We start from the raw sequence: 26,430 nt of genomic DNA, 5'->3' as shown, positions 1-26,430 counted from the left end.
AATCCTAGACATATGTTACATACAAGGAGGGCCAAAGTCCTTTTTTCCAGGTTGATCTGGAGATATATCTGAAACACTACCATTCTGCTGTGCAGAGGCCGGCGGTTCTACGGGTTGGGTTGGCCGTGCCCGGGCTGAAACGACTGCTGAAAGTGAGATAAAAAAAAAACCAAGAATTAGACTCAGCAGTCAATGACAATTTGTGAATAATTCCATAGCAAGAGCTGCAGGGTTTTGTACTCAGATCTTCAGTAATTACTTATCCAAGGGTTAGGTGACAACAAGCAGATTGGATTGCTGGGGATCCCACCACCATTCCAAAGAACGGAGCGGCGGCGAAGCAAGCGTACCACTGCTCTGCCACTGTTTATGGGACCGCCCGAGATATCCAAGTGCTGAGAGCTGTCCCATATGAGAGAAAAAAAGTGGTGCAAATACTCAGTACAGATGCAAAACTGCAGAGCCCCGTTCAGGGATCAGTGATGTTCCAGCGAACAGCAAATTTTCAGTTAAAGGGGTTGTTCGGCCTTAGGTTACAAGTCTGCAGTCACTCTATGTAGATCCTAACATGTGGTAGGAGTGTGACTGCAAGTATGTGATTTGCATACATGCGGTCACATGCCGACTAGACTGAGCGAGGCCAGATACAGTCTAGTTGGAATGTGACCACAAGTATGAAAATAGTCTAACTGAGGTCAGATGAGCGCTCGCTGCAGGCACCGGAGAACCTTCACGACGAGCAAAATGTGAGGATTCACAAGTCTGCAGTCACATAGATTGACTGCAGACTTCTGACCCAAGGCCGGCCGTCAGTGATTTTTCGCATATGTAAAAAAAACAGTCTGAGTGTTATCAGTGATTTTCATCAGCGTTTCAGTTTCTAACAGTTTGCCAGTGTTTCAGTGATTTTTACATATGGCAAAAAAAAATACATTGTAAAAAGTTTCTTCTACACATCACAATGTTAATCTCGGACAGCATAGAGATTACCCACTGATTCCATCCGTAGGCTGTCCCTTATTTTCATGGACTCAGACTTGCATGGGTAATTTTGCTCCCTGACATCAGCAGAGATGGCGGCAGACATGGAAAAGTGGAAAACATGGAAGCCGCAGCGAGCGCCAATCCTACCTCTATTGTCCTTTGCAGGTGTTTCGTTCTTCGCTGGAGCCACTGTACGCCGATTCTATAAAAGGGGAAAAAAATGTTGAGAAGAAAAAAGGGTGGGTGGTTGATGCAACTTTTGGGGTCAAAATACATAATTTTCTTTGCCATCTTTTTTTTCCAATAGCATTCTGTGCCCTATTAGCACCTCCCTTATATCTATGAGGAACTGCTGCTGGGTAACATGCACACAGTAAAGGTACCCAAACACGCCAATATCAGCAGGATCTGCTGGATATCTAATGATAATGGGGGGCCACTAGTGACAGATGATGTTGGGAGAGAGAAGAACACACAGAACACATGCATGCTCAGATGGAGGAGCAGCGCAAAGATCTGTCAGTAGTGGGTGAGGGCCCTCGTCCGCCTACAGGGAGCTGGGGCCGGGCCCTCGTCCGCCTACAGGGAGCTGGGGCCGGGCCCTCGTCCGCCTACAGGGAGCTGGGGCCGGGCCCTCGTCCGCCTACAGGGAGCTGGGGCCGGGCCCTCGTCCGCCTACAGGGAGCTGGGGCCGGGCCCTCGTCCGCCTACAGGGAGCTGGGGCCGGGCCCTCGTCCGCCTACAGGGAGCTGGGGCCGGGCCCTCGTCCGCCTACAGGGAGCTGGGGCCGGGCCCTCGTCCGCCTACAGGGAGCTGGGGCCGGGCCCTCGTCCGCCTACAGGGAGCTGGGGCCGGGCCCTCGTCCGCCTACAGGGAGCTGGGGCCGGGCCCTCGTCCGCCTACAGGGAGCTGGGGCCGGGCCCTCGTCCGCCTACAGGGAGCTGGGGCCGGGCCCTCGTCCGCCTACAGGGAGCTGGGGCCGGGCCCTCGTCCGCCTACAGGGAGCTGGGGCCGGGCCCTCGTCCGCCTACAGGGAGCTGGGGCCGGGCCCTCGTCCGCCTACAGGGAGCTGGGGCCGGGCCCTCGTCCGCCTACAGGGAGCTGGGGCCGGGCCCTCGTCCGCCTACAGGGAGCTGGGGCCGGGCCCTCGTCCGCCTACAGGGAGCTGGGGCCGGGCCCTCGTCCGCCTACAGGGAGCTGGGGCCGGGCCCTCGTCCGCCTACAGGGAGCTGGGGCCGGGCCCTCGTCCGCCTACAGGGAGCTGGGGCCGGGCCCTCGTCCGCCTACAGGGAGCTGGGGCCGGGCCCTCGTCCGCCTACAGGGAGCTGGGGCCGGGCCCTCGTCCGCCTACAGGGAGCTGGGGCCGGGCCCTCGTCCGCCTACAGGGAGCTGGGGCCGGGCCCTCGTCCGCCTACAGGGAGCTGGGGCCGGGCCCTCGTCCGCCTACAGGGAGCTGGGGCCGGGCCCTCGTCCGCCTACAGGGAGCTGGGGCCGGGCCCTCGTCCGCCTACAGGGAGCTGGGGCCGGGCCCTCGTCCGCCTACAGGGAGCTGGGGCCGGGCCCTCGTCCGCCTACAGGGAGCTGGGGCCGGGCCCTCGTCCGCCTACAGGGAGCTGGGGCCGGGCCCTCGTCCGCCTACAGGGAGCTGGGGCCGGGCCCTCGTCCGCCTACAGGGAGCTGGGGCCGGGCCCTCGTCCGCCTACAGGGAGCTGGGGCCGGGCCCTCGTCCGCCTACAGGGAGCTGGGGCCGGGCCCTCGTCCGCCTACAGGGAGCTGGGGCCGGGCCCTCGTCCGCCTACAGGGAGCTGGGGCCGGGCCCTCGTCCGCCTACAGGGAGCTGGGGCCGGGCCCTCGTCCGCCTACAGGGAGCTGGGGCCGGGCCCTCGTCCGCCTACAGGGAGCTGGAGCTGGGGCCGGGCCCTCGTCCGCCTACAGGGTGAGGGGGCGGGTCTTCGTCCTTCTACAGGGTGAGGGGGCGGGTCCTCATCCTTCTACAGGGTGAGGGGGCGGGTCCTCGTCCTTCTACAGGGTGAGGGGGCGGGCCCTCGTCCTTCTACAGGGTGAGGGGGCGGGTCCTCGTCCTTCTACAGGGTGAGGGGGTGGGTCCTCATCCTTCTACAGGGTGAGGGGGCGGGTCCTCGTCCTTCTACAGGGTGAGGGGGCGGGTCCTCGTCCTTCTACAGGGTGAGGGGGCGGGTCCTCGTCCTTCTACAGGGTGAGGGGGCGGGTCCTCGTCCTTCTACAGGGTGAGGGTCCTCATCCTTCTACAGGGTGAGGGTCCTCATCCTTCTACAGGGTGAGGGGGCGGGTCCTCGTCCTTCTACAGGGTGAGGGTCCTCATCCTTCTACAGGGTGAGGGGGCGGGTCCTCGTCCTTCTACAGGGTGAGGGGGCGGGTCCTCGTCCTTCTACAGGGTGAGGGGGCGGGTCCTCGTCCTTCTACAGGGTGAGGGGGCGGGTCCTCGTCCTTCTACAGGGTGAAGGTCCTCATCCTTCTACAGGGTGAGGGGGCGGGTCCTCGTCCTTCTACAGGGTGAGGGGGCGGGTCCTTGTTCATTTGTCAAACTACATACTGTCATAATAGAGAGATGGGTTTTTATATCAGAGCAGGCAAGACAATGGCAGGAGGGAATCGAAGCAGGACACGTAGTTTTCATTTAGTTACGCAACTAACCTTCACAATTTTGTTAACTTTTGTTGTTGGAGTTGGGGGAGGAGGCATTTCAGGACCGGGGTCAATTTCTTCATCAGGAGCCAGATCAGGATTGAGCGAGAATATACTCTCCAAATCAATCTTTGAAAAAATAAAGGAATATATTATTAACCAATCCATTACAGTCACTGAAATCAGACAACTAAAAAAATATTTAGAGGAGTTTTCCTGAATTATTTTCACTCGCCAGTGTAAAAATAACAAAACAAGCTTTAATCACACAGCGCAGCTCCAGCGCTGCCTTACCACCAGGGCTGTGGAGTCGGTAAGCCAAACCTCCGACTCCTCAATTTCCATGACTCCGACTCCACAGCTCTGCTTACCGCCATTTGCCCCGGTCTATGTAGACAGGCAGCAGCGGTGACATCACGGCTAAAATGCACATGACGGCAGCAGTTGTAGTGCCAACTATATAGGTATCACCACAGAGCCCAGTGATTGGCTGAAGAGCTCATGGGGTCTAGAAGGGACATCACCAGAGGCAGCGGGTAAATGGAGTTAATTTTTACACTGAGCAACCCACCCACCCTCCAAAAACACACACTTAAAAAAACGCAATCACCAATAAGTAACAAGTACAGCAGCAAAAGAGACTGCACATAAATTATCATAGAATGTTAGAGTTGGATGGGACCTCCAGGGTCTTCGTCTCCAACCACCTGCTCAATGTAGGATTCACTAAACAAATCACATAGGAAATGTATCAACTGATTTAGAATGAAGTATCACGGAGCAAAACAAATCAATTCTCCCCCAAAACAGTCCCACAATACCCATACCCACCTAATGGTGAATGCAATCATGTGAAGTGTTTCGCTGTTGCTTCACCTGGGGCTCCAGATAAAGCAGTCTCCATTTGGTGGGTTTGGGTCGGAGTACATTTCATACAAGGCAGTCTCTTTAAAGTCTATAATGAAACATTGGATAGCCTAGAAACACAATGTTGCCGTTTATTGGGGACAGTGGGGTTTTATCAAAATGCAGCATGGATCAGATGTCCAAAAATATACAACATGTCACAGAATTAAAAAGAAGAATCACTATATGTTTTAACGTTATCCCAAAAAAAAGGACCAACATGTCGATGATGTGGGAGCTGTCCGTGTATCTATGAGATCAGTAGCAGGAGTAGTGCAGTATTACATAATCCGAGCTGTCGGTATGGGAGACAGTGCAAATCCCAACCGTAACACCTTAGATGGCACAGACGAGGGCAGCCAAGGCAGCTAAGGTGTTGGACAGCAGGAGGATGCTCCCTCTGTCTGAACGTATCCCAAAGAAAACGACAACTCATTCAACCAAAAACAAGACATTAAACTGATCCACATGTGGAACAATATATGGGGATATAAGTTTTGTGTCATCATAATCATGACTTGCAAAACATCATACTATATGCAACATGGTCTACGTCGTAAAATGCATCTTGCCTCCCCCATAAAATAAGATTCCTATGCATTTCAGAACAGTCCCATTAAAAAATACAAATGGTCCTGCAAAAACCAAACATGCAATTCATTTTTCTGTAGGGGGTACATTTTATATTAATTTACAAAATTAGTGACAACTCTTCTGTAAAACACACAGTGCATCCCCCGCTCACTTGTCTACTCCTCTGTTTCCGCTGTATCTACTGTATGACACACAGGAGACGAGCAGGACATGAGTAATCTCCGAGCTGTAGGAAGCAAATTCATAGGGTAAGTAATAAACACAAAGAGCTGGTGGTTCTGGGGAGTACTTTATTTATGGAGGTGGATTCTCAGCTACAATTATAGGGGAAGGAGCAGGATTGCCTCGTAATACCAGTAAGGCACCAGCCTATAGCATGCCAGCACAGAAGATGGCGGGGCGTCATGTTCGCACCTCTAGTGGTGGCGCCCCAGGGATCTGCACCACTAATTCATCCGTAAATGTACACATAACACACACTGACTGTAAGCAGTACTGTCAGAGCAGGTTTATGTTCCTGAAATTACAATTATGGAATCCATGAATTGTTTTTCACTCATATACTGTAGGTATTTTTCTCAACATAAAAACTATTTTGGAAATGTAAAATGCCATGGAAATAAAAAAAAATGTGCTGAAGCCTTAAAGGGAATCTGTCACCCCAAAAATCGTATATGAGCTAAGGCCACCAGTATCATGGGCTTATCTACAGCATTCTGTAATGCTGTAGATAAGCCCCCAATCAAACCTGTTTTTCTTACTTTTCAGATTACATTATACTCACCCAGGGGGGGTCTCGGTTCGGTTCGGGTCCGATGGGAGTCACGGTCCGGCGCCTCCCATCTTCATACGATGACGTCCTCTTCTTGTCTTATTGCCGCGGCTCTGGCGCAGGCGTACTTTATTTGCCCTGTTGAGGGCAGAGCAAAGTACTGGAGTGCGCAGGTGCCAGGAAAGGTCAGAGAGGCCCAATGCCTGCGCACTGCAGTACTTTGCTCTGCCCTCAACAGGGCAAATAAAGTACGCCTGCGCCAGAGCCGCGGCAATAAGACAAGAAGAGGACGTCATACGATTTTTGGGGTGACAGATTCCCTTTAATGTACTCAACTTCCTCAATACTCACACCTGGCCCCTGCTCTCACTTCCCCAGTAGTCACACCTGGCCCCTCCTCTCACTTCAACAATAGTCACACCTGGCCCCTCCTCTCACTTCAACAATAGTCACACCTGGCCCCTCCTCTCACTTCCCCAGTAGTCACACCTGGCCCCTCCTCTCACTTCCCCAGTAGTCACACCTGGCCCCTCCTCTCACTTCCCCAGTAGTCACACCTGGCCCCTCCTCTCACTTCCCCAGTAGTCACACCTGGCCCCTCCTCTCACTTCCCCAGTAGTCACACCTGGCCCCTCCTCTCACTTCCCCAGTAGTCACACCTGGCCCCTCCTCTCACTTCCCCAGTAGTCACACCTGGCCCCTCCTTTCACTTCCCCAGTAGTCACACCAGGCCCCTCCTCTCACTTCCCCAGTAGTCACACCTGGCCCCTCCTCTCACTTCCCCAGTAGTCACACCTGGCCCCTTCTCTCGCTTCCCCAGTAGTTACACCTGGCCCCTTCTCTCGCTTCCCCAGTAGTCACACCTGAACTCTCCTCTCACTTCCCCAGTAGTCACACCTGGCCCCTCCTCTCACTTCCCCAGTAGTCACACCTGGCCCCTCCTCTCACTTCCCCAGTAGTCACACCTGGCCCCTCCTCTCACTTCCCCAGTAGTCACATCTGGCCCCTCCTCTCACTTCCCCAGTAGTCACATCTGGACTCTCCTCTCACTCCCCAGTAGTCACACCTGGCCCCTCCTCTCACTTCCCCAGTAGTCACACCTGGCCCCTCCTCTCACTTCCCCAGTAGTCACACCTGGCCCCTCCTCTCACTTCCCCAGTAGTCACACCTGGCCCCTCCTCTCACTTCCCCAGTAGTCACACCTGGCCCCTCCTCTCACTTCCCCAGTAGTCACACCTGGCCCCTCCTCTCACTTCCCCAGTAGTCACACCTGGCCCCTCCTCTCACTTCCCCAGTAGTCACACCTGGCCCCTCCTCTCACTTCCCCAGTAGTCACACCTGGCCCCTCCTCTCACTTCCCCAGTAGTCACACCTGGCCCCTCCTCTCACTTCCCCAGTAGTCACATCTGGACTCTCTTCTCACTCCCCAGTAGTCACACCTGGCCCCTCCTCTCACTTCCCCAGTAGTCACACCTGGCCCCTCCTCTCACTTCCCCAGTAGTCACACCTGGCCCCTTCTCTCACTTCCCCAGTAGTCACACCTGGCCCCTCCTCTCACTTCCCCAATAGTCACACCTGGCCCCTCCTCTCACTTCCCCAATAGTCACACCTGGCCCCTCCTCTCACTTCCCCAATAGTCACACCTGGACTCTCCTCTCACTTCCCCAGTAGTCACACCTGGCCCCTCCTCTCACTTCCCCAGTAGTCACACCTGGCCCCTCCACTCACTTCCCCAGTAGTCACACCTGGCCCCTCCTCTCACTTCCCCAGTAGTCACACCTGGACTCTCCTCTCACTTCCCCAGTAGTCACACCTGGACTCTCCTCTCACTTCCCCAGTAGTCACACCTGGTCCCTCCTCTCACTTCCCCAGTAGTCACACCTGGTCCCTCCTCTCACTTCCCCAGTAGTCACACCTGGACTCTCCTCTCACTTCCCCAGTAGTCACACCTGGACTCTCCTCTCACTTCCCCAGTAGTCACACCTGGTCCCTCCTCTCACTTCCCCAGTAGTCACACCTGGTCCCTCCTCTCACTTCCCCAGTAGTCACACCTGGACTCTCCTCTCACTTCCCCAGTAGTCACACCTGGACTCTCCTCTCACTTCCCCAGTAGTCACACCTGGTCCCTCCTCTCACTTCCCCAGTAGTCACACCTGGTCCCTCCTCTCACTTCCCCAGTAGTCACACCTGGACTCTCCTCTCACTTCCCCAGTAGTCACACCTGGCCCCTCCTCTCACTTCCCCAGTAGTCACACCTGGCCCCTCCTCTCACTTCCCCAGTAGTCACACCTGGCCCCTCCTCTCACTTCCCCAGTAGTCACACCTGGCCCCTCCTCTCACTTCCCCAGTAGTCACACCTGGCCCCTCCTCTCACTCCCCAATAGTCACATCTGGCCCCTCCTCTCACTTCCCCAGTAGTCACACCTGGCCCCTCCTCTCACTTCAACAATAGTCACATCTGGCCCCTCCTCTCACTTCCCCAGTAGTCACACCTGGCCCCTCCTCTCACTTCCCCAGTAGTCACACCTGGCCCCTCCTCTCACTTCAACAAGAGGTCACACCTGGCCCCTCCTCTCACTCCCCAGTAGTAACACCTGGCCCCTCCTCTCACTTCCCCAGTAGTCACACCTGGCCCCTCCTCTCACTTCCCCAGTAGTCACACCTGGCCCCTCCTCTCACTTCCCCAGTAGTCACACCAGGCCCCTCCTCTCACTTCAACAATAGTCACATCTGGCCCCTCCTCTCACTTCCCCAGTAGTCACACCTGGCCCCTCCTCTCACTTCCCCAGTGGTCACACCTGGCCCCTCCTCTCACTTCTCCAGTAGTCACACCTGGCCCCTCCTCTCTCCTCTCACTTCCCCAGTAGTCACACCTGGACTCTCCTCTCACTTCCCCAGTAGTCACACCTGGCCCCTCCTCTCACTTCCCCAGTAGTCACACCTGGCCCCTTCTCTCGCTTCCCCAGTAGTCACACCTGGCCCCTTCTCTCACTTCCCCAGTAGTCACACCTGGATTCTTCTCTCACTTCCCCAGTAGTCACACCTGGCCCCTCCTCTCACTTCCCCAGTAGTCACACCTGGCCCCTCCTCTCACTTCCCCAGTAGTCACACCTGGACTCTCCTCTCACTTCCCCAGTAGTCACACCTGGTCCCTCCTCTCACTTCTCCAGTAGTCACACCTGGCCCCTTCTCACTTCCCCAGTAGTCACACCTGGACTCTCCTCTCACTTCCCCAGTAGTCACACCTGGTCCCTCCTCTCACTTCTCCAGTAGTCACACCTGGACTCTCCTCTCACTTCCCCAGTAGTCACACCTGGTCCCTCCTCTCACTTCCCCAGTAGTCACACCTGGACTCTCCTTTCACTTCCCCAGTAGTCACACCTGGTCCCTCCTCTCACTTCCCCAGTAGTCACACCTGGTCCCTCCTCTCACTTTCCCAGTAGTCACACCTGGACTCTCCTCTCACTTCCCCAGTAGTCACACCTGGACTCTCCTCTCACTTCCCCAGTAGTCACACCTGGTCCCTCCTCTCACTTCCCCAGTAGTCACACCTGGACTCTCCTCTCACTTCCCCAGTAGTCACACCTGGTCCCTCCTCTCACTTCCCCAGTAGTCACACCTGGTCCCTCCTCTCACTTCCCCAGTAGTCACACCTGGACTCTCCTCTCACTTCCCCAGTAGTCACACCTGGACTCTCCTCTCACTTCCCCAGTAGTCACACCTGGTCCCTCCTCTCACTTCCCCAGTAGTCACACCTGGTCCCTCCTCTCACTTCCCCAGTAGTCACACCTGGACTCTCCTCTCACTTCCCCAGTAGTCACACCTGGACTCTCCTCTCACTTCCCCAGTAGTCACACCTGGTCCCTCCTCTCACTTCGAGAGTAGTCATATCTGGCCCCTTCCTCTCACATCCCCGTAGTCACATCTGGCTCCTCCTCTCACATCCCCAATAGTCACACCTGGCTCTTCCTCTCCTGTAGTCACACCTAGCTCCTCCTAACACTTCCCCAGTAGTCACACCTGGCCTCTCCTCTCACTTCCTCGTAGTCACACCTGGCTCTTCCTCTCCTGTAGTCACATCTGGCTTCTCTCACTTCCAAAGTAGTCACATCTGGCTTCTCCTCTCCTGTAGTCACACCAGGTTCCTCTCACTTCCCCAGTAATCACACCAGGCTCTTCATCTCCTGTAGTCACACCAGGCTCCTCTCACTTCCCCATAGTCACAGAAAACTCCCTTTACAATAGTAAAAACATATCAAGAAACCATCCCACCCCCAGAAACAGCAGCAAATAGTCACAACAGAACTCCACAGCCACCGAGTACTCACAACGCAGTTTATCCTTCCCTCACTGCTGCGTTATGTACAGTGATAGCAGTAAGTGACACATGAGCAGCAGCACTGGTAACAGAGGCCGATGCAGGACCGGATTACATTGTGTCCCCCCTCTGCATATGAGGGGTGGTCTGCCACTACCTCGCCATATGTAGAGATGGAGCTGGCTGGATTTGTCAACTGGTGGGAATAAAATTAATCTTCAAATGATTTTTCCAAATCCACAAGGTTTCATCCAGGACAGGTCTTGAAATGTTGGTTTCACATGCAAGTTCAGGACTGTGCCTTTATAGATTAACGGACAATGCATAATAATATTACCAGTAAGATAGATCCGACTGGACCAAAAGATGCAAAACACTGAAAAGTAGATGCTCAGCAAGATAAGGGTACATGCCCTTGATCAGGATGTGCTGCAGTTTTTGACGCCGCATTTTTATGCAACATCAAAACCGCAGCGGCCAGATGATACAGCAAAGTGGATGGGACTTCTAGAAATCACATGCCCACGATGCGGATCTCCCGCGGACACTGACATGAGGCGAGTCTTTCAGACCCACAGCATGTCAATTTTTCTTGGGGAGACGCTAGTCTTTGCAACTGAAATTTCACCAATAGAACGTATTTGGATGCAGTAAATAAACACGGTTCTGTTAACACATGCAGATTTACCTGCATTCAACAGAACACAGCGTTTTGGACCCAGCGAAAATATGCTACATCCAAAACGCTGCTACTTCTGGATCGTGGGCGCATAGCCTCATGCCACAAAAAAAAAGCAAACTATTAACTTGGCGCATTGCTGTAGTGAAACATAATTGCCCGAAAATAGCAGCGTTACCTCTTTTCCTTTAGTGTCCCCATTTTCAATCCACTCGACAGTGATGCTCTCGCTGTCTTCATTCAGAGACGTCACCATGGCTTGATGAATTCGACCTAAGAAAAGAAAATGGAGATCATTTAATGAAAAATGCCAACATTAAAAACTGAACCAGATATTTCATGCGGTGCAGAAGTCCATGACAGTGGTCATCCTGTGTAAATACCCCGTGGTCCTCATTTACTACTTTGTACAGGTGGAACGCTTAACTTAGCTTCGGATGTGAATGGAAAAGAAGACTTCAGTTTAAAGATTCAAGTCCAATGGGTTTGTCCATTTGACAGCTAATTTAGCAACAAATTTAATAGGGGGATGAGTCCATAACTAGGAGCTCTCTACTAGCAGAGCAGCGCTCCTACCATAGGGCCCGGCATGGGTCCCATGAGAAACTCATACTTACAGTGACACAGAGACCAACATCGGATGCACACTATATGGGCAAACGCATCGGACACGTCTTACTGAATTCAGGTTTTTCATTCAGCCTCACTGCCCCCGGGGATATAACATCCCACCCCTGACCATGCCGAACCAGAGGGCATAAAAGCCACCAACGCTCTGCTGACTCCATAACTGCAGAGTCCACACCTCCTCTGGCATTGCCATCAGCACAAAAACTGTGTGCCAGGAGCGTCATGGCCGTACGCCACCAAGCATCGAGTGAAGTCGTGTAAGGCTATGTGCACACGATGCAGATTTGCTGCGAATCCGCGGCGGATTTTTCCACACAGAAATGCTGCAGACCGCACTGTGATGTACAATACAATGTTATTCAATGGGATTAAAAAAAAAGCTGGGCGGAAAAATCAGTGCGGAATTGCTGCGGATTTCAAAGAAGTGCATGTCACTTTTGTGCGGGTCTGCAGCGTTTCTGCACCCCTCCATGTTAAAAATCCACAGTGGCAAAAACCTCAGAAAATAGGCACAAAATACGCATCAATTCCACATAAAAACCGCACAAAATCCACGGCAAATCCGCAGCTGCAGATTCTGCCAGGAGATGCGGATTTTGTGCAGAAAATTCTGCACCTCTTTTTCTACGTGTGCACATAGCCTATAGCTGCCACCACTGGACTCCGGAGCAGTGGCTGACTGTTGTGGAGTGATGACTCACGCTTCTCTGGGTTTGGCGAATGTCAGGAGAACGTTACCGGCCCGACTGCATTGTAACAATTGTAAGGTCTGGTGAAGGAGAAGTACAGGAATACCCTGGGGTTGTTTCTTTTAGGGAGTCGGCTTTGGCCTCTTAGTTCCAGCGAGGGGAAACCTCAATGCTTCAGCAGGCCATATTGGACAATTTTGGCTTCTGTTATTTGGAACAGTTTAAGGCTACGTTCACATTTGCGGTCAGCGCCGCAGCGTCGGGCGCCGCAGCGGCGCCGCATGCGTCATGCGCCCCTATACTTAACATGGGGGCGCATGGACATGCGTTGTGCTGCGTTTTGCGCCGCATGGCCGCAAGCGTTGGACGCAAGAAACGCTTCAAGTTGCATTTTTTTTGCGTCCAACTTGCGGGCAAAAACGACGCATGCGGCGCAAAACGCAGCGTTTTAGCGTGCGTTTTGCCGCGTTTTTGTTTGCGTTGTGCGCTGCGGCGCCGACGCTGCGGCGCACAACGCAAATGTGAACGTAGCCTAAGGCCATTATCTGTTCCCCATGACTGTGCCCAGTGGAAGCAAGCTCCATACAGACATGGCTGGGGGAGTTTGGTGTGACAGAACATGCACAGTGCCCTGACCTTAGATATCACAATCATGTAGTACCTCTGCAACAAGCAGCCCCCCAATATAAGGATCTGGCGGATTGACAATGAGGACATACTTCATATTTGCAAGCGTGAGCAACAATTGTCGGGATACTTCAGTCCCATCATCAGACTATACACAACATATAAAGAAGGCAAAAAGTATGATGCAGACTCATGAGGCAGAATGTGAACTGATCGTCTGTGCGCCTCAGTGATCCAACAGGTTCTCCCCTCGTTAATTAATATGCTGCATTATCACACCCAGTCCCCACGCTCCACGTACAATCACTTCCCTGTTCTTTCTCATCAGTACTGTGGGTGGCGAGACTCTTTTCTTGTATTTATACAAGTAATCATGTTTAGCTTCATTGTCAGAAAAAAATCAGATAGGAATGAACTGATATAATAACCGCGAAACAGGGAGAAACTGATGGCGTGCGATACTGGACTGAACCACCAGGCTCTGTGCCGATGATCAGTGATTGTAGAGGATTATTCTGCACCAGAGCGTAAGTCCATGTTCACACGGTCAGTATTTGGTCAGTATTTTACCTAAGTATGTGTAAGCCAAAGCAAGGAGTGGGTGATAAGCACAGAAGTGGTGACGGGTTTCTATTATACTTTTCCTCAGATTTTTCTCCTCCTGGTTTTGGCTTACAAATTCTGAGGTAAAAATCTGACTGAATGCTGAACGTGTGAACATGGCCTCAGCACGAAAACCTCCACGTACAATAAGTTTCGCTCTTGACGCGTTTTTACGCACATCTTTGCTGTGTTTTTCCCCCGTTCATTTGAATGGGTGGAAAAGCGTTGAGTGGGGAAACACTAGTGAGAAGGGCTTGTCACACAGACTGACTGCAGGCTTATCGGTTTTGACTAGACAACTCTTTTAATGGCACTATAAACTGCAGCGTTTTTTACCATTGAAAAGTGTGAACAGGCCCTAAAGCCTCAGTCGGAGCTGAAAATGAGGTTCCCAAACTGCACAGATATCTAGATGGAGATGCTACAGAGCAGAAGACACAGGAGCCTCGGTGGCCGCACCAGTGGAGATAAAACGCTAATTAGCAGGTCTTAATTGTGGACCTAAAAATAGGACAAAACTGCTACTTGTCTGCAGCTCGGAGACGTCAGCTCCTCGGCTGGAGTCCCACATGTTCATCTTTACAGACATGAGCCGGAATAACTAAATAACTGGTCAGATTAACCACTTATCACTACAGTGCGTACTATGGTGGTACAGAAAATCTGCCATCATGAGGTGTAGAAATATCTATTCACCTCATACTAATGTCCGTGATGTGACAGAGCGAGCAATAGATATACAAAGGGCCCATCTGGGAATAATGGAGGACTGTGTCAGCCTACAGCCGGCCGTACACCAGGTAACTGCCAGGCCAAAGTTCAGCTGCTTGTCAGCTCTCACTGCTTAAGTTCTGGACCGCAAAACCTGTTCTCTTGGCAGTAAAAAAGATGTTTCATTCACCAAAAATGCAGGGTTTGCTTTTTTTGCACTCTGACTTTGAGGGTAAAAAAAAAAAAAAACAACTGCAAAAACGCTAAAAATTGACAGATTTAAAAAACAAGAAGTGTTTTCAAATTCAGGTCAGGAAAAAGAAAACAATCGTGTGCAGGAGATTTCTGACATCTCAGCTTTTGCTGGTACTGTAAAAAGCAACTTTTACTTTACATTAAAGGGAACCTGTCACCCCCAAAATGGAAGTTGAGCTAAGCCCACCGGCATCAGGGGCTTATTTACAGCATTCTGTAATGCTGTAGATAAGCCCCAGATGTATCCTCAAAGATGAGAAAAAGAGGTGAGATTATACTTACCCAGGGGCGGTCCCGCTGCGGTCCGGTACGATGGGCGTCGCGGTCCGGTCCGATGCTTCCAATCTTCATAGAATGACGTCCTCTTCTTGTCTTCACGCTGTGGCTCCGGCGCAACGTACTTTGTCTGCCGTGTTGAGGGCAGAGCAAAGTACTGCAGTGCGCAGGCGCTGGGCCTCTCTGACCTTTCCCGGCACCTGCGCACTGCAGTACTTTGCTCTGCCCTCAACAGGGCAAAGTACGTTGCGCCGGAGCCGCAGCATGAAGACCAGAAGAGGACGTCATCGTAAGAAGATGGGAGGCCCCGGACCGGACCGCGATGCCCATCGGACCGGGACCGCCCCTGGGTCAGTATAATCTAACCTCTTTTTTTCATCTTTCAGGATACATCGGGGGCTTATCTAGAGAATTACAGAATAATGTAGATAAGCCCGATTGCAGTGGGCTTAGCTCACCTTCCATTTTGGGGGTGACAGGTTCCCTTTAAAAAAAAAAAAAATTGTTGCATGGAAAGAAACTTGCTGCATTTTGGTCAAAGCTGTCAATTTTTGGACTAAAATATCTAGAAAATTTAGCATTATGACCAAACACCATATTTACAAAGTCTTGCACCTTTGGCTACTTTCACACTAGCGTTAACTGCATTCCGTCACAATGCGTCGTTTTGCCGAAAAAACGCATCCTGCAAAAGTGTTTGCAGGATGCGTTTTTCACCATTGATTAACATGAAGCGACGCATTGTGACGGATTGCCACGGATGCGTCGTGCAGTGGCGGACCGTCGGGAGCAAAAAACGCTACATGTAACGTTTTTTGCTCACGACGGTCCGCCTTTTCCGACCGCGCATGCGCGGCCGGAACTCCGCCCCCACCTCCCCGCACCTCACAATGGGGCAGCGGATGCGCTGGAAAAATGCATCCGCTGCCCCCATTGTGCGGCGGAGACAACGCTAGCGTCGGGAACGTCGGCCCGACGCACAGCGACGGGCCGGGCCCGACGCTAGTGTGAAAGTAGCCTTTTTTGTTTTTAAAACGCACTGCATCAGTATTAAAGGGAACCTTTCACCCCCCCCCCCAGTCGTTTTAAACTAAAAGAGCCACCTTGTGCAGCAGTAATGCTGCATTCTGACAAGGTGACTCTTTTAGTTCTGGGTGCTGTAACTAGAGAAATAATCCGTTTTATAATTTGTCAGAAATACCTGGTCTTCAGTCAAGTAGGCCGGCGTTTCCCCCCTGCAGCAGACGCCACACAGCCGTCACTCGAATCTTCTTGGCGCCGGGCGCCACCTCCTCGCCGCTGTTTTGAAAATGGCCGGCGCCTGCGCTCTTTTCTCCTGCCTGGTGCAAGCGCAGTGAGCGCTGGCCATCTTTCCTCATATGCAGCCCAGCTGACTGCGCCTGTGCGGCCGCCCTGCCTGTGAATCCCCGCCCTGCAGTGACTTATGATTTATTCACATTGCGGGGCGGGGATTCACAGGCAGGGCGGCCACGCAGGCGCAGTCACCGAGACTGCATATGAGGAAAGACGGGCAGCACTCACTGAGCCTGCACCAGGCAGGAAAAAAGAGCGCAGGCGCCGGTTATTTTCAAAACAGCGCTGAGGAGGCGGCGCCCGGCGCCAAGAAGAGTTGAGTGACGGCTGTGTGGCGTCTGCAGCAGGGGGGAAAGGCCTGCCTCCAGGACTGAAGAAAAGGTATGTCTGACAAATTAAAAAACGGATTATTTCTCTAGTTACAGCACCCAGAACTAAAAGAGTCACCTTGTCAGAATGCGGCATTACTGCTGCACAAGGTGGCTCTTTTAGTTTGAAACGACTGGGGGGGGGGGGGGGGGGGTTGGGGGAACAGGTTCCCTTTAATAAGCCCACCCATGTGTTGGGGACAACAACACCCAGTGCCCCCACTGATCATCTGTACAGAACTAGAAAGCCACTGCTCCATACACACTGTCCAATGGATGGCGCTGTGGTGACTTGACTCTGCGCACTATGGTCCTCAAAATCATTAAAGGGGTTTGTCGGGTCCAAATCACTAAGTCTGCAGTGACTCTGTGTGACTGCAGACTTATGAATCCCCCCTAACACACGCACTGTGGGCTGCAGGGATTTGCCAGTTTCAGACCCGTGACTGGAGGGTATGTATGAGTTATACATATTCCCGGCCAGAGGGCGCGCCGTCGCTCCTTACAAGCGTATGGAGAGCGAGAGTGACTGCAGACTTGGACTTGATTTGGACCAGACAACCCCTTTTAGGCAGGCATTTCCTACATCAATTTTGATGAAGAGTGTACTGCAGATGAAATCAAATATAAACTATGCAAGTTTGGTTTCTTCGTAATCATAATGACCTGTAGAATCATATCTCTTTTACCACGCAAAAAACCTCAGCAAATCCGCAAACATTTTTATACCAGCGTTTTTGCTGCGGATTTCACTGATTCAATTGAAGTCAATGGGTGAAAAACGCTGCAGAAACACCCAAAGAATTGACATGCTGCAGAAAAAAAAAAAAGACGCAATCCCTTTACCTCTGTACTGCTTACTGCGGAGGTTGGTACCCCCACTTTGATGCGGGCTGCGGTGGTGAGCCCGCATCAAAGTCGGGACAGGTCAGCTGTTTTGTACAGCTGACATGTGCCCGCAATAGCGACGGGTGGAATCGCGATCCACCCACCGCTATTAATTAGTTAAATGCTGCTGTCAAACGCCGACAGCGGCATTTAACCGGTGCTTCCGGCCATCGGGCCGGAAATGAGCGCATCGCCGACCCCCGTCACATGATCGGGGGTCAGCGATGAGTCGGCATAGTGGTCAGCGCTCATAGCAAGCCTGTAATTCAGCTACATAGGAACATAGGAGCGATCTGATGATCGCTGCTATGTAGCAGAGCCGACCAGGTTATGCCAGTTTCTAGTCTGCCATGGAGGCTATTGAAGCATGGCAAAAGTAAAAAAAAAAAAAAAAAAAAAAATATGAAAAAAATAAAAAATATATAAAAGTTTAAATCACCCCCCTTTCGCCCCATTCAAAATAAAACTAATATACTGCGTTGAAAAAAAATAATCTCACAGCATTTTTCTCTCTTTTTTTAAGTGTTTTTTAGTACACTGTCTACAGTACAAGTTTAATAACATTAGTTTTAGTCACCAAAAACGCTGCAGCATTTTTTGACTTTCTAATTGCTTTCTATGGGTGAAAAAAACGCCATACAACTGCTGAAAGAATTGACAAGCTGCAGGTTAGTTCGTAAATTCGGTCAGGTAAAAAAATAAAGAGTGTGCATGAGATTTCTGGCATAAAGATTGTGCATTAGATTTCTGTATCTCATAGGTTTTGCTGGTACTGTAAAAACAAGTTTTTCATATGCATTAAAAAAATGCTGCATGTGAACATAGCCTAAGGCTACTTTCACACATCAGGTTTTCAGTGTCAGGCTAAATCTGGCTAAATTTAAAAAAAAACGGATCCGGCGAATGTTGCTGCCGGATCCAGTTTTTTTCCCCATAGACTTGCATTAGTGCCGGATTGCGCCAGATGACATTGCATTTCGTCCGGTTTTCGCCGGATCCGGCAAATCTGCCGTTTCCGGATTCTGGAAAAAACGTTCATAGCAACGTTTTTTGTCTCCGGCGAAAAAGTCGGAAGCACCGGATCTGGCGCTTCCGGCTGTTTGCTAGAATGGAAGCCTATGGGAGCCGGAAGGTGCCGGCTCCGGAAAATGACGGATTCCGGCGCCGGATTCAGTTTTTTTAAAATGAGCATGCTCCAAATTTTTTTTAAACCAATAATCTAGAAATGCTAGTCGGATCCGTCGCATCAGTTTTTCACAATCTGCGCTGCAAAAAAACCTGATGTGTGAAAGCAGCATAAGAGTCAGGCCAGACAAACCAGCCATGTAAGGCCGGTTTCACACTTGCGTTTGTAGCAGCTGCGGAGGGCTGCGGACTTCCTCCGTGAAGCCCCGCCCTCCGCCGCTAGCTCCGCCTATTTCTGCATGCGGCCGGCATGCGGCCTGTGTACCTATATTTAACATTAGGTACGCAGGTCGTGCGGCTGTATGCGGAGGCTGCCGCATGCGTCGTTTTGACGATGCGGAGACCAGAGTAGGACGCAGCTTGTAGCATTTTTTTTTTTTCCGTATCGTCAAAACGACGCATGCGGAAGCATCCGCATACTGCGGCACGACCTGCGTACCTAATGGTAAATATAGGTACACAGGCCGCATGCTGGCCGCATGCAGAAGTATGCGGAGCTAGCGGCGGAGGGCGGGGCTTCACGGAGGAAATCCACAGCCCTCCGCAGCTGCTACGAACGCAAGTGTGAAACCGGCCTAAGGCCTCTTTCACACTTCCGTCTTTCTTTTTCCGTCACAATCCGTCATTCTGTGACAAAAACGGATCCAGCAAATGGTGCTGCTGGATCCCTTTTTTTCTCATAGATTATTAGCGACGGATTGTGATGGATGGCCACACGTTTCATCCGTCGTGCACTGGATCCGTCGCAAAATTGCTGTCCGTCAGGCGGAGACACCGCACAGAGGAATGTTTTTTCTGTACGTCGGAAAATTGCTCATTGACGGATCTTGCGCTGCCCATCGTTGGCTATAATGGAAGCCTATGGATGCAGGATCCGTCGCTGACTGTCAAAAGCAGGAATCCAACGATGGATGCCGTCTTTTCAAACTGAGCATGCGCGGAAGAATTTCCAGTCTATGCAGCATCAATAGTAAAAAGATATAATGTTAAAAATAATTAAAAAATCGTGATATTCTTACCTTCCGGCGTCCCCCGCAGCCTTCCTGCGGCCCCCCCAATGGTCGCGATGCTGCCGGCAGCTCCGGTTCCCAGTGATGTATAGCGATTTGACCCGATGACGTCATCACAGGTCATTGTCTCGCTATGCATCACTGGGAACGGAGCATCGAGAGCATCGGGAAGGCTGCAGGGGCTGTACAGGACGCCAGAAGGTAAGAATATCAAGATTTATTTATTTTTTATTATTTTTATCATGGGTTGTGTTGTGTATGTGTTTTCGCTGTGAAAAACCGCGGTGAAGACGCATACACAACGTGTGCACATAGCCTTCTAGGATGCACTGGAACCGTCAAAAAACCGGCTCCAGTGCATCTGTTTTTTTTACAATCAGCACAGGATCCGTCTTTTTAACATTTTTGATGGATTGTGACTGATTGTAAAAAACGGAAGTGTGAAAGAGGCCTAACAGAACCGCAGCGGGCAGGGCTGCATCATTTAGCATGATAACGATTGCCATGTTTTTGAGCTACACAGAAATTAAAAATCTGCTGTAAAAGCTGCACGGTTTTCATATAGATTTGTAGAGGCCTTCACCTTAGGCCTGTCCCACACGTCCAGATAATTACGGTACCGGAAAAATTGGTACCGGAGTTATCCGTGTCCGTGTGTCCGTGAGCTCACGTGGCACACCAGTGTGGCACACGTGCGGCAGCCGTGTGCCGCCCGTGTGCCGACTGGGTACCACACGGACCGTGCAGGAGACAGCGCTACAGTAAGCGCTGTCCCCTGCTTTGGGTGCTGAAGCCGCCATTCATTTCTTCTCTCCAGCAGCGTTCGCTGGAGAGAAGAAATGAAAAATCATTGTTTTTTGGGGTTTTTTTTGCGGTTGTAATAAAGAACTTTGTCACCACCCCCCTCCCACCCCTCTCCGCGCCGCAGCTTCTCCTGTATGAGCGGTCACGTGGTGCCGCCCATTACAGTCCCTATGGGAGGTGGAGCCGCATATTCATGACTGTAATTGGCTGCGGCGCGGATAAGACGCTTCGAGGGAGCCGGGTGAGTATTTTCTTTCCAGCGGTGGGGCGCACAGGGGGTGGGAGGGGGGTGGTGACAAAGATCTTTATTACAACTGCAAAAAAAAACAAAAAACAATGATTTTTCATTTCTTCTCTCCAGCGAACGCTGCTGGAGAGAAGAAATGAATGGCGGCTTCAGCACCACGCTGGGGGGACAGCGCTTACTGTAGCGCTGTCTCCTGCACAGCACACAGACTGCACATGGACAGCATCCGTGTGCGCTACGTGTTTTACACGGACCCATTGACTTTAATGGGTCCGTGCGATCCGTGCGCTCCCACGAACACTGACATGTCTCCGTGTTTTGCACGCGGACACACGGTCCGCGAAAACACGCTGATTTTTAATGTGTCTACGTGTGTCAGTGTCTCCGGTACGTGAGAAATCTGACACCTCACGTATCGGAGCCACTGACGTGTGAAACAGGCCTTATGCACTGCAAAGGGAAAACACCCGAAGTGGTTAAAAAAAAACAACACAGCACAGAATTACTGCAATTGAGAAAAGGATACAATAAATGTGGCTCCATATGTTACAAAGTCCAGATAAATGACAGAAGAGCTTTGTTCTTGGACTTCTGATCACAAGCAGTGATGGCTGGAGTATTCAGCCTTTGGATTCAGCCTAGAGTCACAAACACCAAAGGGCCCGATGTCCCATACAAGCATTTGATCACTGCAAAAACCAACAGTACAGCTCATCAGTCAGGAGCAGGGTATATAGAGCAGGCTCAGGACCTGAGCTGGCCCCACACACTGCGGGGGTTGCCGGCCCCATTATGTCAGCTGCTAACTGATATTTATCCATTTGGATGATGCTGTCCATCTCTGACAGCGGCATACAAATGGTTCTGATCACTGCATGCGCCCATGCTCTAGATCAGGGGTCTTAAACTGCATTCCTGGAGGGCCACAAACAGTGCATGTTTTCTGGACTTTCTAAGCATTGTACAAGGTGCTGGAGTCATTATCTGTGCAGATGATTAAATTGTCACCTGTGCAGTACAAGGAAATCCTGAAAACATGACTTGTTTGCGGTCCTTGAGGAATGCAGTTTGAGACCTCTGCTCTAGATCCAGTGGTACCGAGGAGCATACTGAAGGCTCCCCATACCACCATATTTGTTTTTGCATAGGAGACGGTCATTTTTACTATATACTGCAGCATAGCTGTATATAGAACAAGCAATTGTAGGTTCAAGTCCCATGAGGGGGATAAAAAAATAAAAAAGTGCTATGTAATTAAAAAAAAAAATTAAATGTTAAAAAAATTAATAGAAAAAAATAAAACCCCCAAAAATTTAATTACCGTAGCTTTTTTCCCATTACAAAAAAAATGTTAAAAAAATGTAAATACCGTATTTGGTATTGCTGCATTTGTAAAAATGTAATATATTAAGAGCTAAAGTTACTTAACGGTATACGCTGAATAGAAAAAGGAAAAAAAATCTGAATAAAGATTTTCTGTATTCTGACATCCCCACCCCCAAAAAAATGGAATAAAAAGCAATCAAAACATTTGTATATACCCTAAGATGATAACTATAGCTCTCAATGCAAAAAACAAGCCCTCAAACAGCTCTACAGATGAAAGAGAAAAATAAAAAAAAACACAGGTCTCAGAAAATGGGGAGAGAAAAAAATCCATACATAGCGCCATGTGCACACACTGTGCTGGGTTTCCATGTGCCACACAATAATCGTTATATAGAGATGAGCGAAGTGATTAGTAGGACCCTGGGGTCCAGTGGTCACACTAGTAGCCTGTGGCCCCTGGATGGGAGCCCCGTGCACCACCTCCTTCCCACCTGCAGAAACCTACTGCGCCATTTCTGATTAGTAGTTCCAGCAAGATACCATGTGTGTGTCGCACCACAAGATTACGGCGAATCGAGTCATCTTTTTCATATTAAATGTCGTGTTTTGGGGTCTGTGACTTTGAAGCACAAGTCGCCCATCAAAGCTATTTTTAACAATGCCCATAGAAGTGAATTTAGAGAACTGCACACAAGCGGATACAAGACCACGGCCGTTCTTGTGATACAAGTCTATCTACACTTGTCCACAGTTTGCCAGGAGTCGTGCATGTGCTCGGATGCTCCATTCAAAGTCTATGCGACTGGTAGAGACAGCTGAGACCAGAGCAAGCAAATCTATAAACCTGTCCTCAGCTAGAGCAAGAGCAGGGGGAAGAGGCGGCCGGGGAAAAGAGGCCGCCGGAGAAAAAAGGGCCGCCGGGGAAAAGAGGCCGCCAGAGAAAAAAGGGCCGCCGGGGAAAAGAGGTGGCGAGATCACCACTCTTATTCTAGAACTGGTACCAGAAGCTGCCATCCGGTGCTACAGGCATCTGTGATGGTTTACAGACAAGAGCCGCAGGGAATGACGACTTCAAGAATATACGAGAAGAAACTGTATTCTTGGGCTATGAAAGTTCACCCTATAGTCTGCAGAGCTTACAGACTCCTTAAAGATGCTGTGCCACCAGGTCACAAGTGACAAGGTTCTGATTTTTTCTTATTCCCACTACTCTCCTGAATTCTCCATTTTTGGCTGTTTTAATTCCACCATACGTTTTCGGAGATATGGGCTATTTTATTTCCTGTCAATTCCTATGGTCTATATTAAGGGGGCGATGCTCAGAGTATTATCTGAAGGGGGGTGTCTTTAGGCTGCTCTGCATTATTACACTGAACCCGGCCCACTTGGAAAAGACCACAAAATTGACCACAATGGGCACACTAAATAAGAAGGCCCATATCTCTGGGACCATATGGTGGAAGCTGCAGAATAAAAGCAGGTTTTTATTGATTCTCTTTTTTCTGGCATTTTTTGCGGCAGTTTTGGCATGCTAGATTTGTCTCTTGGGCACCCAGATAAAGTTTAGTGTTGAAAAAAAAACAGAATCAGGTTTTGGCAAAAAAAAAGAAACACAGCAAAACCTGATATCTGCATTTTGGTGCATTTTTTCACCACCCATTAATTTTAATAGGTGAAAAATGCTGAAAGAAGTGACATGCTCCATTGTGCAAAAAAACCATGCAATGCCCAAAATCCTGAAGACAAAAAAATGTGTGAGCATGAGATTGCTGAAATCTCAGACGTTGCTGGTACTGTAAAACACAGCTGTAAATGTGCAATAAAATTGCATTAAAAAACACATTAAAAATGCCCTGTGTGAACTTAGCCTCGCACTGTAATATGGGAAGCTGGCATCACATCGTCAGTGCTGGAATTTGTGACAGCATAAAAAAAAATTACATGGGTCTTCCCGTTGCAAAAGCGAATGATCACGGATGATTTAGCGAAGGTGATAACAGTAAGGAAAGTATTACCCCCTGATCTGACACTTGTACTGGCCCAGCAGCACACAGAGGAGGAGGAGGATCTTTAGACCCCCATTGCTGCCTGGATAGAAGGGGGACAGGGCTCTAGTTCCTGCTCTTGGTGTTTTTGTTTCGGATTACCACTATTCTGTTGAAAAAGAAAATAAATCAAGGGAAACACGAGGCGATGGGATTTCCTGCAGCCATAAAAGGGATAACACACATTTCTCTACTAGGCCTGCATCTAAAGGGCCAGGAGCAAACAGTAAGCAGTATTACCGCTAAGTTTAGTCAGGATGGTAAATTTATTTTTTGTTTTTTACAAGGGTTGTCTTAATTTCTGAAATGAATCAAATTGCAAAGTGCTGGTAAAAATGAGCAACTTTGCAATGTAGCTCCTATTAAAAAAAAAAATCATTGGTTCTCAAAAACAGAGGGATTTGTACAGTTTACTGCTCGTTACTTAGGTTACCAGCCACCTCTGCAGTCAGTCAGAGATGGCCGATTTCCTGAGCATGTGCTTGTATGCTCTGTGCTTTAGACACTACAAGTGCTGCATTATAGTGGGCTGCATTGCTATGTCCAGCCGATTCAGTGCCCCTGCACTTTTCGTAATGTTACCTCTGCTGGAAGGACGGGAGAACGCACGGTTCAGAGCACTGGTGAACCATGCCGCTGGTCCGAACTGTCAGTCTTCAGTACAGCACCCCTTCACAGGCAGAAAGCTGGGCGGCAGGAAAGCGGGGCGCTACTGAAGAACGTGCGAAGCCCTTCAGTCATTCATATCCTGATCTATATGTAATAGAAAAAAATCTGAAATCTTCGGCAATTTTCAGTGGCCCAATACTAGACTACTTTCTGTGCTTTTCAGCAGCCTCATTGACCTGGGCAGTAACAGGCTCTGCCTAACTGACTGGTAGAGGACGGTGTTTTGGCACACACTGATCTGGTCATTGTGAAGGGAGGGGGAGGAGGTGAGCTGTGACACTGCCTACTGCCAAATCGTGAATCCTGCTTTATCTACTGTGCCATTGTATCTCTGCCATTGTAAAACAGTCTATTGATAATGAGACTGCTGAAAAGTAATCTACAGAGCACAGGAAGTGTGAGTAATATTAGGTCCAGTAAGTAGTGTGAAAGTTGCAAGTATTTGCTTGTTTGTTATCTTTTTTTTTTTTTCAGTAACGTTCATGCTATGGAAACTAAAATAAAAACACATTTTTTTTTTATTCAAACAGGTCATTCTCCTTTTTAAAAATGGCAGGATAGCATGAGGACATAATATGAACCAGTATAGCACACCAGACACCGCACCGTATTACCAGGTATCCAGCCTCAGAGCCTGTAAGGTCATTACCGGTGTATTGCGGTAGGTAGGTGTCTGTAGACATCTTCACCACTGCGACCAATGTATGGCTGACGCAGTCATATGTTCATGTAGGAAAGGGCTCTGCCCTGTGAGGACAAGACATGTTCTGCTGGGTTTTACCCCTATTTTAAAGGGAATTTGTCCCCCTCTGGGACGTATATGACCCATTAATATGGGCATACAGGTGATACAAATGTTACCTACCTGTATTGTATGCCTCACATTAATAGTATTGCTACTGAGAAATCTTATTTTATTTCGCCCTGCACTCCCTCAGAAGTACCGTACATACCTCATCCTCCCTTCTATGGCGCCTTCCGCTCCAGTGACCTCTGGAGTGCGCGCCGATAATAAGCTGTGCCAACCTCCTCCCTGAATAGTCATCACTGTGTAAATATGGTTCCTAGCGATGACTATGCAGGGAGGAAGTGGAGAGAGCTTATTATCGGCGCACACACCGGAGGTTACTGGAGCGGAAGTCGCCTGCGCAGAAGATCCCTGAATGCAGCGCCCATAGAAAGGAGGATGAGGTATGTACTTCTGAGGGAGTGCAGGGTGCAGGAGCGGAATCCCTGGGCCGTAACTGACGATGATGGGAGGAGGGTAGTATTGTAATGAGGACAGGGATTTCTTCCACGCACCGCACGCCCCGGAGCCTTGAAGAAATCATTAGTATAAGGAAATAAAATATGATTTCTCAGCAACAAGAATATTAATATGAGGCATACAGGTAGGACTAGTGCAGCATTTCTATCACCTGTATGCCCATATTAATAGATCATATACATCGAGGGGGGTGGGTGACAGATTCCCTTTAATGGGTAAATTTATACAAATGATCACGTATCTGCACTGACTTCTATCACCACTTGCAGTGCTCTGACATCATATGCATAGTTCCTGCCGTTCCCTAACCTCAGCCAGCTGTCCCAGATATTAGAGGTTTCATACAAGAGGAATCTCATCTAATGGGCTCCATTAACACTGGCCCCAACTGGAAAAGCATAACCATGATCCCTGTACCACATGGTTGATACTCGCCCTATTCTGAAGTCAGCAAGCAATCTTCCTGCCAGGAAACAGAAGTTCACACAGCGCAAACCTATACAAGTGTAAGCAGGATGCTCTCATGTGGACAACCTACAACATAACTTACGGGAATGGAGATGAAGTATTCCACCCAAATGCAAGTCACCAGGCCT

At 50.1% G+C, this 26,430-nt stretch overlaps 1 protein-coding gene across 6 annotated transcripts in view; it reads right to left on the bottom strand.

Annotated features, from left to right (window-relative positions):
* KIF2A (kinesin family member 2A) overlaps positions 1 to 26,430 on the bottom strand; it is a 75,758-nt gene that overhangs the window by 39,569 nt on the left and 9,759 nt on the right. For 2 of the 6 annotated variants that reach the window (XM_077286000.1, XM_077285974.1), the window contains exons 2-5: positions 11,096 to 11,190; positions 3,658 to 3,777; positions 1,132 to 1,186; positions 81 to 146 (exon numbers count right to left, since the gene is read on the bottom strand). In XM_077286000.1, the coding sequence (XP_077142115.1) occupies positions 81 to 146; positions 1,132 to 1,186; positions 3,658 to 3,777; positions 11,096 to 11,190 (336 nt within the window). Of the gene's footprint in view, positions 1 to 23; positions 147 to 1,131; positions 1,187 to 3,657; positions 3,778 to 11,095; positions 11,191 to 26,430 lie in introns of all 6 variants that reach the window. The other 4 variants (XM_077285956.1, XM_077285991.1, XM_077285964.1 and 1 more) reach the window with 3 other exon arrangements.

This window comes from Ranitomeya variabilis, chromosome 1, assembly GCF_051348905.1.
Source record: "Ranitomeya variabilis isolate aRanVar5 chromosome 1, aRanVar5.hap1, whole genome shotgun sequence".
Lineage (NCBI taxonomy): Eukaryota > Metazoa > Chordata > Amphibia > Anura > Dendrobatidae > Ranitomeya > Ranitomeya variabilis.
This window is presented reverse-complemented; position numbering and strand designations above follow the sequence as displayed.